The sequence below is a fragment of the Microtus oregoni genome, unplaced genomic scaffold, assembly GCF_018167655.1.
Source record: "Microtus oregoni isolate MIOR12 unplaced genomic scaffold, Mior012 000024F_ref0000369, whole genome shotgun sequence".
Taxonomy (NCBI): domain Eukaryota; kingdom Metazoa; phylum Chordata; class Mammalia; order Rodentia; family Cricetidae; genus Microtus; species Microtus oregoni.
This window is the reverse complement of record NW_024543083.1, coordinates 19,632,811-19,649,238: the sequence shown is the minus strand read 5'-3', so window position 1 is coordinate 19,649,238 and position 16,428 is coordinate 19,632,811. Positions and strand designations below refer to the sequence as shown.

Here is a 16,428-nt window from a genome sequence, read left to right as displayed (position 1 = left end):
GAAATAAGGTGTATGTCTGTTCTTCTCCCTTGAGATGAGCACAGCAAACAGCACAGAAGGTGTTCCGTGACTGAGGAGGGGGAGTGATAGGACCCGGCGTCACAGAGAAAGCCCTCAGAGTGAGCCCCATTTCCCATGATGCAGTTCAGGAATCTCAGCCCACGTCACATAGTAGACCTCTTCTAACTACTCTTCCTAAGGGGGCTCATTTGTAGGATATTCTACCCAACTTTGGGCTCCCCCACATGACGTTCTGTGATGTAGTGTGGACTTTAGCTGCACAAGTCTTGGCAGGCGTGGTTTCTAGGGAGGAGAGCACTGACTAGGCCGACCGGGTGGAGACTGTAGACTGTAGAGTCTGAATCCTTGCTAGTGAAAGCTACTAGATAGGAGAGGTCATGGTCAGAGGTGTGCGAAGAAGCTTGGGATGGACTCACAGTGACATTCAGCCCTCTCTCCAGCTCCCGGTCCTACCCTGCCTCTCTAACAGACATGGCCTCTTGATGTGGCCCAACACCACAAAGAGCCTCAGTCAGAACCCGGAAGTAGACACAGGTCTCAATGTGTTCCCTTGTAGAGTCTTCTCTAGGCACGGATGCAGTTGAGGGACACACCCTGTCTCTGGTGGTGTGTAATTATGAAGTTCAAATTATCTTAAAATTTACATGCCATATGGTGTTGCTTTGGTTACAGCAAATGTATCCTCTTTAATTCAAAGCAAACTGATTTTGTTTTGTTCAATTGACTGAATTTTATTAAATACATAGAAACCAATTTAGTTTTACAGTTATACAATGAGTCATTTTTTTTGTGAATTCCTTGGCACAAATATAGCCCATTGTGAATTTGTAGTCAACACAGCCCAGCGCTCGCCCAGAGCCTGTGGAAGCCCAGGTCTGCCTTCCACAGCCTGCTTATCAGGCAAACCGCTGAACTCTTCTGACTAGAGATCTGCTTTGCAATCCTTCATTTATCGTTTCAAGTGGTAATTCTATTAGCTGGCTATTTTTACTCCAGCTTGTGTAATACAATTATTACAAGGAATACTTAGCTCAAAACACTTGCGTGACTCTAAGTTCACCTCCCTTAAAAAGATTTTTTTTTATTTGGTTGGTTGTTTTGTTTTGCTTTTGTTTTTATTTTCAGTGTTGAAGAATCCCAAGCTCGCAAAGCCTCTGGGAATGGGCTTCCCAGACAGCACGTGTGCAGGCCTGAGAATCTCTCACCCATCCTGACTCAAATGTACTTAGCTTTTGCTTACTCTGGTCCCATCTGAAAGTGTCCCAGCATATCAGAGTCTAGGTAAACCAAGAACATACTTTAAATGTTACTGTGTCCTCCCAGACTTAATCATCGCTATCCCATACTTAACACACAAGTCTCTGTAGTACACACTCTATGTATTATATGCTTCTTGCAGACAATCTGTCTTGACTCTTCTTTCCGGCTTCCCTGCTTGCTATGTGTGGGCAGTTATGCACCTCATTCACCTTGGGTCCCCAGGAATCACAGCTCTTAGTCCATATAGAAACATAATTTCTGCTGTCTTAACTGAAACATCATCATTTTTAATCAGAAGTGCATCTCAAGGGCACTGGATGGTGTCTCACCTGAACTTTCTGTTTTCAGTTTCTCTATGAAGACCTTCTCCTGATCCTTTGAGAATCACAGACTGCTAACCTTACCTGTAGTCTAGAAAATTCTACCATCCCTCATTTTGTCTTAAGGTCCCCGTGTTATTTAGTGATGGAGTGGGATGCCCTGCTTTCCTCTGTGTTCACTGGCCTAGGAAGCATGGTTGAGCAACATTCAGCATCTGTGGGTTGGTGAATTCATGAGATGATGTGCCCACTTGGTGTGGAAAGACAGATGTCCCGATGCAAAGGTAACAGCGTGAAAGCCTTTCCCAGGTATGCATGGTGCCATTGTAAATACTGCATTTCCAGGCTGGATCAGTGGTCAAAGTTGGAATGGCACCTTGGACAGCTGTCTATGACAAGCCTGTCAGGGCAGCATGGATCCTTATAGTGCAAACAAAATGAAAAATAGCATCATTGCCCGTCGTGAGGCCTGACTCAGCATCCTGTCCTGGTTCAGATGAAGCAGGGTCCTGCTAGTGTAGCATCAGCAGCATTTTGTGTACATGTATGAATGGCCTACACCCGTGCCTGTGTTTCCTCGTCTGTACACACATGCAAAGAAGACAGCAGGCCGTGTCAAATATTGTTTTTTTTTATTGCCTCCCACCTTTGTTTTTCTTTTGATGAGTCAGGGTCTCTCCCTGATCCTGGAACTCAGCCATTGAGCTGGCCAGCCAGTGAGCTGCAGGAATCCTCCTATCTTTGCCTCCCTGATATTAGAGTTGCAGGTCCAGGCTTCCACATCTGGATTTGATCCTAACTCAGGTCCTCATGATGGACTAGCAAGTATTTTACCAACTGAGTCATCTCCCAGCACTCCCACAGCCCCGGATCAGCACTTTAATGCTCTGTGCCGTCTTATTTCTTCAGGTGGATTGTGTTTCATGTGGTTCAATATGTGGTTCATGACATGGAGTGGAGTTTTCGTGCGAGCAAGGAGATGCCCCATCTACAGAAAAGTTGCAATGGTGGAGGACATTTAAGGTAGTAGGAATAATGGGTGCCAGCAAATCTGCTGGCAGGAGTTCTGAGCCAGGATAATTCTAACAGGGTAGGCATGGGGTCAGCCTCACCATGGCAGCTGTCCACCATGCTTGGTTTCCTTGATGTCCTCCCTCTCCAACACCACATCCGGATCTCTTGCTTTGAACAGGTAACAGGAATGCTCAGCCATTGTCCACCCCTCCTTTTCCCAGGGCAGAGTCTCCCTGCCTCTCTCTGCAGAGCGGGCTAGCCTCAGACTCAGAGATCCACCTGCCCCCATTGATGAGTGCTTAGATAAAAGGCATGTGCCGCCATGCCTGACTTTCATCCAGCTTGCTCCTAAGCCCAACTTCCTAAGGACATTGCCTTTTGGTGTCTGGGAAGAAAAGGAAACAGAATGGGACCTTTTCACCTAGATTTGAACCCTAGACTTATTGTTCAGTTGTTAGCGTGAGTTGTATTTATGAAAATGGATGTCCCATGACTACTGTTTGGTTCAGTGCTCTAGCTCATTGGTCCTCAGCCTCCCTAACACTGCGACACTTTAATACAGTTCCCCATGTCGTGATGACCCCACAAACCATAACATTATTTCCATTGCTCCTTCACAACTGTAATTTTGATATGTGGAATATCTGATATGTGACCCCTGGGAAAGGGGTCACAACCCACAGGATGAGAACCACCGCTTTTATTATAGATCATGATGAGATGAAAGAGGAGATGGGACACTGAGGGGACCGTGGAGACATCACACATCCACAGGACCAAGAGTCTGCTGACATTTATTTCTAAGGAAACAGATTGCACCATTCACTTGAAGACTGGAGATGATTTTGACATTTAATGGGCATCCGAGTTTAATCACAGTTTCCCTCGTTTATTGTCTTGCTAACATTTTAATGCCTGTGACTGACAAAAAAGATTACAAATGACTTCCTAAAAATGAGAAGCCTGGCACTGGGGGTGGCGTGATGGTGAACGCGGAAGACCCCTGCTTGCCTGGAAGCTTATTTTGTTTACTTTCCGGTCATTTCCTGGATACGAGTAAAATTGGACTAGTGCTGATTGTTTCCTGGGTTGACAGTTGACAGTTGCTCATGTCAACTGGTCTTGAGGGCTTCAGAATCCATGGTCTACGAGATGCCTTTAGAGGCCGTTGCTGATGTGAAGACATCTTGTACACCCGTGTGTCCCACTCTCCTATGCTACTGTCACTTTTCATTTGAGCATCCTGGCATTAGGATGGTGCTTGTAGAGCCGAGACACATCATTACAGCCTTCACTCATCATAATGTCTGAGAAGCCTTGACTTTTATAAAAGCTGTAATTCCAAGCATACATTGCCTGCTCCCCTCCTCTCTTCTCTCCTCTCTCCCCTCCCTCCCTTCTCTCCCCTCCCTCCCTCCCCTCTCTCCTTTCCCTCCCCTCCCCTCTCTCCCCTCCCTCCTCTCCTCCACTCTTCTGCTCTAATCTGGCCTAAGGTAAAAGTACTTCTCACCTGAAAGCTCACTGTATGGCTGGGGACAAATTATTGGGAGTCTTATCTGTTAGTGGGGCTTCCTTCATTAGTTTGTGATTATTTAATTAGTATAAATGAAACAAGTAGGTAGGAAGAGCTGAGTGATTCAAAAGATAGGTGGACAAAATACACAAAACTAAATAGCTTTGTTATGGGTTTCGTGGCTTCCTTGGCACTGTTTTTATTCTAAAATTGGTTATCATAACATTACATGCTATTGCAGAGGACATATATCTGTGTGGAAAACACATAGCTCATAAATAATCCCATGCAAAAGTCAAGCAAACACATTTGATGAAAACACCGAGAAGCAAGAGCCAAAAGGCATTTCTCAGAACAGGAGGTCCCAGGCTAAATCTCCTCCTTCCTACCTCTCCTGACTAGTAGGGTCAGAGCCAAGATGTGTGCAGGTAGGTGTGTTAGGGTCATGAAGGGAAGCGTGTGTGGGTGGGGATGCGTGTGCTTAGCAACATCCTTGTTTTTGCACTGCTCCTAAATGGGAATTGATATTTTACAAAATAGTGTTGACACCCATACCCAGTGGATGATCTCATATTCATGTGCATATGGGTAGCCCTAATCAAATTCAGTGTGTGTGTGTGTGTGTGTGTGGAGAGAGAGAGAGAGAGAGAGAGAGAGAGAGAGAGAGAGAAGAGACTAGCAGGATTGCAGCCTGTATATAAAGGGGATTCACTGGAGTAATTTACAAGCTGCATTCAGCTAATCTGACAATGGCTGTAAGTGGGAAGTCCGAGGATCCAGTAGGTGCTCAGTGCACAAGGCCAGATGTCTCTGCTGGCCTTCAGCATATGCTGGGATCCCAAAGAAGTCGGCTCTATTGCCAGTGAAGGGTGTGCTAGCAAGGCAGGGGCAAGCAGGCAAGAGCAAAAGCTTCTTCCTTCCATGTCCTTACAGACTGCCAGCAGAAGGTGTGGCCCAGATCAAAGGTGTGTCTTCCCACCTCGAGATCTGGATCGAAGCTGGGTGTCTTCCTATCTCAAGAGTCAGTACTAGGACTAAACATGGATCCACCTGCTTCAAACCTTCAAAATATCTCTCAGGTGGATTGTAGTTCATTCCAGATGTAGCTAAGCTGAGCACCAAGAATGGTCATCCCACAGCCGTGGGTTTTGTTCAGTTGCTCCCACCATCACCATGGCCATACCAGTCTTCACATTCTGAGAAGACTCTGTTTCACTTTAATCAGTGGCAACTCTCAGGGTCACTCCGTGAGAACCAAAGACTGTTCTTCCTATGGGTCCCTACTGCTCATGAGGTTAGGAGAATGTTCATGCTGGGTTCAGCCCCACACCCATGTCCTGGGTCTTGGGGGCAAGTCAAGATCCCTCATCCCCTGTGCCTTCTTTAAGAGACCTGTCTGGAACTGGCCACTCTAACTTTAACAATGTGCAACATGGAGGTAGCTTGGAACCAGACAATTTGAAGAAATTTTCTAATTGGTTAGAAAATCACGGATCAGCTATTCTGGAAATATTACAGGATCCTGAGTCAGAGTAAACATGCAATTCATTTGGTGATTTTTTTCTTTCCTTCTGGGGACCATGGAAGGGTGTTCTCTTTCCAACAACTAGAGGTGGATGATACGTTAATATTTTCAGCAATGGAGATGTATGGTTCTAAACACGTAGTTACTAAAAGAGCCGTAATCATATTACGTCATGGGAGCCTGAGAGTTGGTTACTGTGTTTTAGATAGTTTGAAAAGGGTAGAGATTGGAGGTGAGGGAAGGATCGAGGTGAGAGGGGGGTGAGCATGGGGCGAAACTTCTCAGATTCTTAAAACTGCGGTCCATGTGGAGGTCAACCATCTGATTTCACCTTCTGGCCTTGTGCCTGTATTAAATGTCACCACGGAGAATGTTTCTTATCCAGTGATGGGAAAAACATGTCCTTGTGTGTGTGCAGAGCTGGTAAAAAGCAGAGGTGAGCACACTGGCTCCTGTGAGTTAGGACTTAGAGAATGGTTTCGTGCCTTTGTTTTTAGCTTGTAGGATTGCTTATGTTTGAGCATCCCCTGCCATCCATGCACACCGAGGATACACATCCAGTTAAGAGGAATTGTTCTCCTGTACTAGTAATGTACAGGTAATGAGAGTCATTTCATGTGTGCTGAAGGACCATGCCTGTTGAGCGTGAGCCCACCACTGTGCCAACGCATAAAACATCCCTGGAGCACAGATGTGGCGCGCGGAAAGGTCACAGGACATTGAAATTCTAGGCTGACATTTTCTGCGGAGCATTCTTTTTGTGTTTGTTATTCACAGCCTGTCATGGCTAACCTGGATTCCCGTCCTGGGAGAGAGGCCCCGGCTGGGGCAGAGCCTTCAGTATTTGCCTTCTACACAGCAGATCCAGGAAGAGATGCTCACTGTGGATCCTTCTGGTAGCACGGGAAGTCTCATGAGATTCACTGTGCAGGCAGATTTAGATTTAATGCTGTGTCTGCTGGAGGCAAAAGCAGCTTTTTCCAGGGCTGGCTAGATGACTCAGCAGTGGCGGTGCTGCCAAGCCTGGCCACCTGAGCTTCATCCTTAGAAGATACAGGGTCAAAGGAGAGGATTGGCTCCTGAAAGTGGTCCTGTGATCCCAACATGTTCAAGTCACCCCCCCAACACACACAAACAAATAATTTTAAAATGAACAAAGTTTTTAATCATTGTATATAGCCTTGAAGTTATGTTCTCCAGCACTTTGAGAGAAGCAGCACCTGCCTATCGTCTATCTATCTATCTATCTATCTATCTATCTATCTATCTATCTATCATCTATCTATCTATCTATCATCTATCTTCTATCCTTTACCATCTACTAATATACTTGTATCTATCTATCTATCTATCTATCTATCATCTATCTTCTATCCTTTACCATCTACCAATATACTTGTATCTATCTATCTATCTATCTATCTATCTATCATCTATCTTCTATCCTTTACCATCTGCCAATATACTTGTATCTATCTATCTATCTATCTATCTATCTACATATCTATCTATCCATCCATCTACTTACATACATGTTGTCTCTGCTTATCTGTCATCCATCTGACTATATACCTAGTGTCTCCATCTGCCCATACAACCTTCTCCCTTCCAGGCCCCTTTCTGGCATCTTCATGCATGTATAGGCTGCACACTAAGCTTTTTCACTCCTTCATGTTCTTATAATTTCCCCAGTAATCTTCCTTGTGCCTTCAGAAATTGTATGTTTGCTCTCATGTGCAGAATCGATGGAGAAAAGATAGTCTTATCTGTCCACAGTGCCCTGTTTTGTGAACTTGTCTACTCAAGTGGTTTCAGGGTTCTGCACAGGGAAGGTTTCCAGGTGTTGCTGTTTTTGAGTTCTAGATTCTTAAAGTTGTTATTTGTCTATGGCCTAAACCTTAACAGTTCGGTGTACATTTGACATGACTGATACAAACATGAGGCTTTCTCACTAAAGATACCTCCCCCTTGATATTATATCTGGTGATGTCAATTCACCATTCCAAGGACACTGACCAGGTCCAAAACAACGTGCTTGTTCCTCTTACTAAGCATCCCTTACCCAGCCCAGTCTACCCCTCTACCCCAGCCCCTCCCCCTCTACCCCAGCCCCTCCCCCTCTACCCCAGCCCCTCCCCTGCCCAGCCCAGTCTACCCCTCTACCCCAGCCCCTCCCCTGCCCAGCCCCTCCCCTGCCCAGCCCAGTCTATCCCTCTACCCCAGCCCCTCCCCTGCCCAGCCCAGTCTACCCCTCTACCCCAGCCCCTCCCCCTCTACCCCAGCCCCTCCCCTGCCCAGCCCAGTCTATCCCTCTACCTCAGCGCCTTCTCTGCCCAGCTCAATCTACCCCTATACCCCAGCCCCTCCCCTGCCCAGCTCAATCTACCCCTATACCCCAGCCCCTCCCCTGCCCAGCTCAGTCTACCCCTGTACCCCAGCCCCTCCCCTGCCCAATCCAGTCTACCCCCTCTACCTCAGCCCCTCCCCTGCCCACTCAGTCTACCTACTCTGACCCTGCCCTTCCCCTGCCTTGGCCTCCCCTGACAGCTGTCCGGATGCTGCCTGCCTTAGTCACTTTATCTCTTTGCAGGGGGGTCTTCCTCTGGAGGTTCAGGTCACTCTTGAACACCTGACCTGACACCTCTCTTCTGCTTCTAGCCCCCTCCCCCAAGAGTTCTTGTCACTTGCCAAACATAACTAGAACTCTTTCACAAGGCACTCAGCCCTAGCTCTTCCTCCTTCCCTGGCAACCTTTGTTTTTCTCACTCTGGGCTCTCATTCTGCTGACCCGTGGACCTGTGCACACCATGTGTGACTAACCTTGTGTCACTTCATGTGTGCCACTGCGTGTTCTTGGGACATGGGCATTGCAAACTAGGCCTGTTCTCACTTATGCGCCGGTTCTCAGAATGGAGCCTTACTCCTCCGTGGCTTTTCCTCCTGGTGCCTGCTGGCTTCACTTGGGAGCATCTTACGCCCACAGCTCAGGTCAGTTGCTCCGACTCCGTGCTGGGTTGGAGGAGCTCTCCTCTTGTCTCTGACCCAGGTACCTAATTTGTTCCTGTCGAGTTTCCTGGAGGAGGCCTTTGTCTTTTGAGTCCTCAGCTTCTTTGATTTGCCTGCCTTTGGCAATCGATGCCTCTGTATTTGTCAAGCAAAGGAAATTAATCAGCAACCTTAAAATTAAATGCTGCTGGCAAGCAGGGATAATACATTAGTATACATTAAGCAAATGGGAGTTGCGTTGCCAGTTCTGGCACCTGCCAACTTCCTATATGAAGTTCACAGTTGGTGACCGTCTCCACTCACCAAAAAGGGTTCAGGTAAGGTGAGCCCACACCGGCAGTGGGATTACGGTCTGGTACAAAAATCACTGTCTTTCCTGAAACATCATGTGCTCCTGTGTAGCTTTGTAAACACCTGGGGACACAGCATCCAGGTGATTTCCATTAGAACAGACACCAGGTGTGGATGAGGTCACCTTTCCCCGCTACCATTTGGCTCCAAGCCATAACGTCGTGTTTATCTTCACAGGTATATGAACCAAGGCTCGCAGGAAGACGTCTCCACAGCTGAGAGCTCCCTGAACAAGGAGAGACTTGTGGTTCTGAAACATGCTCTGAATGTGATTGGCTTCAGCAGCCTGGTGAGTCTCCTCACTGGGGATTGCACACAGAAAGCCAGCGTCCACCAGTTTGTAAAGATTCGCTCAGCCCGAACCATTTCCTGAGCCTCAATAGAGCCCATTGGTTGTTGCCAGCCCCGACAGTGTCCAGCAGAGAACAGGCCTCCATCTGGCTTCCTGGGACCTCCTGTTCAGTCAGGATAGGAGACAAACAAGGACAGAAGAGCAGCAGGCTCCAGGAAGGCAGACACTAGAGGACTCACAGCAACAAGAAGTTAACTATCCTTTTCTTTCCTTTTTGAATTTAATTTTATGTGTGTGGGTGTTTTGCTTGCATGCAGTGCCCGTGGAGGACAGAAGAGGGCATTAGATCTCTTAGAACATTAGCTACATACAGTTCCAAGCTGCCTTGTGGGTGCTAGGAACCAAACCCAGGTCCTCTGCAAGAGAACTCAGTACTCCGAGCCATGGAGCCATCTCTCCCAGCCCCGCCATCTGGAGTAGAAATAGAAAAACCCTTTCACATATGTATCTAGAACAGACCACATCACCATGTTGGCTGACTCGTGAGGAACCTGACCAGTCTGAAGAAACTGTGTACCGTTAAATGGTCCCCCTGCAAACTACCATAACTCACTTACGTATCTTCTCTGGGAAGCTAGAGAATGTGTGGAAAGTTTTAGCCCACGGTGATGCCACAGCAATTTCCAAGACAATGGGAAGGCCTGTGGCCCACGCGAGACTGCTAGCTCTGTCTGGATACTGGTCACTTAGCACGCGGCTAATGAGACTGAGGGAATTATTTTTTCCCATCTTAAAATATTAATTTAAATTTAAATAGCCTTGTGGTTAGAGGGTATTCCTCTGAACAGGGCTGGTCCTGAGATTAGACATGAATGGTTGAGCCCATGGAGGATGCTCTTGGGAGCCATTTCTGTTTTCCTGATGTTTGATCTCCTCTGCCCTCTCAATATGGAAGTATTTGGGGTGGTGGCCAAGTCCTCGGGAACAATTAACAAGAGGTCATGAGGCACCATGACTTGCCCACAGCTCTTGCACCCAAACGTGGTCTGAAGTACGAGCTCCTTGATTTTTCAGAAGGCTGTGTCGCCCTTGCCCACAGGGTTCGCTAGCAGGGGCAGAAGGGCTGGCGGAAGCATACAGGAAAGCAGACAGATGACTGTCCCTTAGGGGAATCACGGAGACAGTGTGCTTGGCAGGACCCGGTGCCTCTCAGAGCCTGGAGTTCTAGGAATGAGAGGCAGTCTGATGGTGTCTCGGTCTTTTTAGTCCAATTGTCCAATGTTTACATTTTATTCTTTTCTTGGCTTCACCCACTTGCATGCTCTATATCTGCCCTGGCTTCTGTGATGTCTGTTTTCTTATTCCCCCATCCCCACGGGGAGCTTCTAGACCCCCTAGGGAACAGGACACAGACAGGGACAGGAGACCATTTTACCAAAATACCATTCGCTTGGAAACATAGCTTTGAAATTCCACACTTGATCCCCAAAGGTAGGACAAGCAAAATACACCTGCTGACTGGCGTTGCTGATGCGACGACCTGATGCCCATCCCTTTATCTAAGCCTTTCAAGCAGCATGAGGACTAAAAACCGCTCCACTTTGGAGTGGTGGCCTCCGCTGTGACAAAGAACAGTGCGTATGGGCAGGTGAGGCCTATGGAACAAAATCTGCAAAGGATTGTGGGTCTCAGAGACTGGCTGACCTCTGCACCCCGTTCCTAACAGCAGGCAAGCTGGCTAGGCCATGACTTCCCACAGGCAGAGGCAGGATCCCATAGCTCCGGCTCCCGTAGGGAGATTTTCCTGATTCAAATCTGCCACAGTCCTCTGTGGGTTGTAGTGAATTTTCATAGCTCTGCCTCCCTCCCTGAATCATAAAGCCCCTGAGAGCCACGCAGATCCTCCTTGCCTGTATGTCCAGAGGGGCCCAGCTTGCAGAACACTAAAGGGGGATTTATGCACGTTATTAAAGAGGTGGACTTGTGTTGTGCCATCTAAGAAGCAGGGGCAGAGTTCAGAGGGAAACGCTGCAGCCTGCCGTAATTGTGGCATGCTTCCCCTGGGCATCACTGGAGATGGATGTCTCCAGGCCCTCTCGCTCTAAAGACGGGAAGATGACAATCCCCTATGCCAGGACTTACTCCTCTGTACAGTCCCAGGCGTCCTGTTCCTCCTCCCCTGCTTCCTACACCTCCTGTGCAAGAGGAGCTTGGGACAGCAGGGGTGTTTCCGGTCACTGCTTGGACAAGGATCACTAATATTTTTTTTTTGGAATGATGATTACCCAGAACCCACAGATTCCTCTCAGACCAGCAGCATCCATTTAAGGGCAAAGCACATTGAGTGGAGATTTGATTCTGAGCCCGCCTCAGCAGTTTCTCTGGAGCATTGTGGGTCTGAAGAGTGGAGAGCCCACTGCGGGAGTGCTCATGGGCTCTGAGCAATTCTGTCTGTTCTCTGTGAACACCTAGGAGGTGGAGAACCTGTTTGTTATCCTAGCGGCAATATTGCACCTCGGAGACGTTCAGTTCACGGCGCTGACCGAAGCTGACTCAGCCTTTGTCTCTGACCTCCAGCTTCTGGAACAAGGTCAGTGGAGCACGACCTTGGTGAGAACGTCGTTGGTGTGCAGTTTCACAGAATGGCCAGTAGATGGAGACACAGTACAAAAAAGCCAGCTTGGAAAAAAAATCACTTCCTAGGGCTGAAGTCAAGGGGGGAGGGGAGAACCTCTTTCTTTTCTCTAAAGAAAAGAGCTCAGGGGATAACGGATAAAAGAGTGTTCACATCCTTTCTTTGCACTGGGCATCAGCATAGACTTCAGTTCATGTGATATTATCTAAGTAGTCTTTGCCCCCAACCACTGTAGTATTTGGAGACTAGGTCATCAAACATTATAAACACCATTGCCTCCGGTTAAATGCCTTGTTTAAAATCTCTCTCTTGGCTGGGAGATGGTGGTGCATACCTTTAATCTTAGCACTTGGAAGGCAGAGGCAGGCGGATCTCTGTGAGTTCGAGGCCAGACTGATCTATAATAGCTAGTTCCAGGACAGGAACCAAAGCTACAGAGAAACCCTGTCTTGAAAAATCTTTCTCTTCTTTGCTATTGCCTTTCTAGCCGCACCTACTTTTTGCTTTTTGAAAATACCCTTAAGCCACATGTTTTCAACAAACTGCCTATTTCACCTCTTTCAAAGTTATTCAGTAAGACATTTGGAAAAAATAGTCCAGCCCTGTGAGGGTAATGAAGACTCAAAATGTGTCACGATGGAATCCAGAAAGAGGGGGATTCCTTTTGTGTTTGGAGCATGAGGAGTTTCTGTAGATGCGCTTGACCCCAGAAGTAGCAGCCACTTTCCGTCCTTTGAGTGTCTCTGCATGAAGCATGCACGTGATGAACTTAAGTGCAGTGTTCCTGATATCAACATACACAGTGACTTCACACTTACAGCCTGCTTTTGATTTCAGTGGCCAGCATGTTGCAAGTATCCACCGATGAGCTGGCATCCGCCCTAACAACTGATATTCAGTATTTTAAAGGTAAATCTGCCTTTTACCTTTGTACAGTTCCTGGGCTTCTTTCAAGTGGGGAAATAAAAAAAAAAATCCAAAAACGCATCTGTCTCAACACGGGGAAACTGTTTGCATGGACCGAGTGTCAACGGAGAGAGTGTTACAAGCCTGTTTGGTCCCTTTTTACTGTATGGGAACACAGCTATGCTCCTGGGAGGCCTTTCTGATTAAGTAGCCCCCTTCCTAATCAACCTGTCAGTTCAGAAAAACAAAGCCATCAATCTAAGAGGATTTATTCTCGTAAAACAAGGACCTTTTGTGGGGGTAGGGCAGCTTTCTCTCCGCCTTTTCCGCTCACAATGGGAGCTGTCATTTATTGGGTGTTTATGGGTGGGTGGCACAGTGCCAGCTGTTCCGAATGTTGTCAGTTTTGATCTCACAAATGGTCACGAGGTGGGCACAACTGTATCTCTCCTCAGAGAGGAAAGCATTCAGATAAAAAGGGGTTAATCACTGTGGATGCCAGGCCGGAGGCAAGAGGCTGTCTCCCTTTACAGGCCGGCTTCCAACTCTCTCTACATGTCTAATCCCTGTGTGGTGTGTGGCCCTGCTCGGTGCACAGGGAGACTGGATCTCCTAGGTGTGTATCAGTTATCCATCACAAATTCCCCCTCTCTTCCTTCTCCACAGAGTAGATCGGATCCCCGTGACCCCATAAATATTTCCCATTCTCATTGCTCTCATTTCTCGACCTGAACCGTGATAGCAACCTCTGCCGATGTTTTTAGCGGGGCTTTGCTCATTTCCCCTCATTCTGTGGGGACAACAGAATGGAGTGCTAATGTGCTTTTGCTTGTGGCTGACAGTCTTTCAGAGATGCCTTCTCCCTCAGCTCCTCCCTGGAGGGTGGGCTTCCAGGTCCCCACTCACGGTCATTCCTAGCCATTCTCCATCCACACATCCTCACCCAGCCACATGGTACACCGTGATGTTCTGCAGAGGCAGGACCCTGTGCTGTGTGCCTCTGAACACATGTTAAACTCCCTTGTCCCTTAGTGTGCAACTGTCTGGTTTTCTCCACTCACACCACCCTCCCTCCCTCACCTTCCCACCCTGTAGGTCACTCTTCAGAACGCCTCAGCCATGTTAGCCCGGGAACTGAGGTGGTACTGGTACCGTCTCCTAGAAGGCCGCACTTGTTTCTCTGCCTTGTGCTCTTCCACACCCATGAGGAAGTGCAGTTCTAAATCGTCTCAGTGGCTGCTCCGTTCTCTTCCAGACTAGAGGGACTCTTCTGTCCCTGCCACTTGCTGAGCAGGAGATTTAAAGATGCCAAAGCCACAGACAAGAACCCTAACCCCCCATTCCCGTGCTGCGCTGTCTCCAGCAGAAGTACCACATCAGCTGTGTCTGTACCCCAGGCCACCCAACTCTCTTCCCTGGGTCCCCGGGTCCCCTCACTGGCCTTTTCACTATGGACGCTCTCCTCTCCCGCGATGTCCATCACTCCTTTTGAGAGTGGCGGATGCTTCCTCCTGAAGTCTTGTCTCCTAGCTCCGCAGGTTCATTTGGATTGATTTTACCATCACTTTCCAGACAGACAAGTGTTCAAATGTCCCGGGGCTGGTTCAGTGCCCAGCCGGAGGGCTCTTATTAAACACTCACAGGCAGGACCCTGAGTTAACTGCAAGGAAATGGCTCAGCCGTGGAGAGGTGAACAGGGTGCTCAGAAGTTCTAGTCAGTCGAGGCACCCGGCACTCCTGAGATGGCGTCATGCGTGTAACTGACAGGTGCTTCCAGCGTCCCTTTCAACATTTTCGGATGTGTGTGGATGTCATGGGGAATGAATGGGACATACACCATGGTGTTGGCTTCTAATGAGGAGACCACTTGTCCTCACACCTTCTCTTCCTCCTACCAATCCAGGAGATGTGGTAATACGCCGGCATACTACACAGATGGCTGCATTTTACCGGGATCTCTTGGCCAAGTCGCTGTATGGCCGTCTGTTTGGTTTTCTGATAAATGCCATGAACTGCTGCCTCCAGAATCAAGATGACTATAAAAGGTAGGAGCTGTAGATGCTTGTGCCTGTATTACCCTGTCACACACAGCTCCAGGGCTGTGGACCCACTGATCCCAGTGTCACCCAGCCAGTCACACACAACTCAGGGACTGTGGATGCTGGCCCCTGGGTTATCCATCCACAAGGTACTCAGGGACTGTGGATGTTGGCCCCTGGGTTATCCATCCACAAGGTACTCAGGGACTGTGGATGTTGGGCCCTGGGTATACAGCCACATGGTACTCAGGGACTGTGGATGTTGGCCCCTGGGTTATCCATCCACAAGGTGCTCAGGGACTGTGGATGCTGGCCCCTGGGTATACAGCCACATGGTACTCAGGGACTGTGGATGTTGGCCCCTGGGTTATCCATCCACAAGGTGCTCAGGGACTGTGGATGCTGGCCCCTGGGTATACAGCCACAAGGTACTCAGGGACTGTGGATGCTGGCCCCTGGGTTATCCATCCACAAGGTGCTCAGGGACTGTGGATGCTGGCCCCTGGGTATACAGCCACATGGTACTCAGGGACTGTGGATGCTGGCCCCTGGGTATACAGCCACATGGTACTCAGAGACTGTGGATGCTGGCTCCTGGGTATACAGCCACAAGGTGCTCAGGGACTGTGGATGTTGGCCCCTGGGTTATCCAGCCACATGGAATTCAGGGACTGTGGATGCTGGCCCCTGGGTTGTTCTGGTATACATAACTCAGGCCTTAATTCAGAGAGCTGTTTCATATTGCATCCCAGGGGTAGGCTTCATTCAGACTTCATTTTAACAAGCTAATTTCACTGGAAGGGTATTAGTGATTATGCTTTAGAAATATGAGCCCCCAGCCCACCTTCCCACCCACCAGCAGAGATGGATGAATCAAACTGTCTCTCACGCATAGATATGCAAATGTGTTCTCTCTAGAATGAAGGTATAGATGTGGCCTTTTGTGCATGGAGAAGAATAGACGGTTTATGAATCTAGGAACAAGACATCTAAGAATAAAGCTCAGGAGTCGGTTGAGAGGCCGTGTGCGTCTCTTTCAGAAGCAGCTTGATGATGTGTCGAATTCTGCCGTGGGTTATTTGACAAAGGGTCCCTGTGGCAGTGCTCTTGGCTACCCCTAATCATCTCTAAGCAGTAGCTTTTCACGGCTATTTGATCATCTAAATATTATAGATTTCCATGGCATTTTGTCAATGAAAAGCTCTGTTATTATTCTTGTCCCTGGTAATGACCTTGAGACGACATCTGAAAGTGAAATTGCACTTGGAAGTCTTCGCAGGCTTGTCTTTGAAGGAAACCCTCTGAGTCATATTGTTTGTTGTCCTAGACTTCTTTACCCAATTCCTGGATCAAGCCATTCCTTGGAAAATATTAAAATTAGCATCAGTTAATGGGAAAGTTGGGAGTATAGACATTTCAGGTTTTGAACTAAGGGATATTAAGGACCCTTCAAATGCACCTGTGCAGAATCCCAGCGCTCAACACTGTGCTCACAGTGTTCTGAGAGCTGAGGGCAGCTCGAGCATCTTAGCAGAAGCCCTTGGCT

General features: G+C 48.1%; 1 protein-coding gene across 2 annotated transcripts in view; it reads left to right on the top strand.

Moving 5' to 3' along the window:
• Positions 1 to 16,428, top strand: part of Myo16 (myosin XVI) — a 427,263-nt gene that overhangs the window by 231,068 nt on the left and 179,767 nt on the right. For both annotated transcript variants that reach the window (XM_041673988.1, XM_041673987.1), the window contains exons 17-20: positions 9,188 to 9,299; positions 11,775 to 11,892; positions 12,775 to 12,846; positions 14,747 to 14,888. In XM_041673988.1, the coding sequence (XP_041529922.1) occupies positions 9,188 to 9,299; positions 11,775 to 11,892; positions 12,775 to 12,846; positions 14,747 to 14,888 (444 nt within the window). The remainder of the gene's footprint in view (positions 1 to 9,187; positions 9,300 to 11,774; positions 11,893 to 12,774; positions 12,847 to 14,746; positions 14,889 to 16,428) is intronic.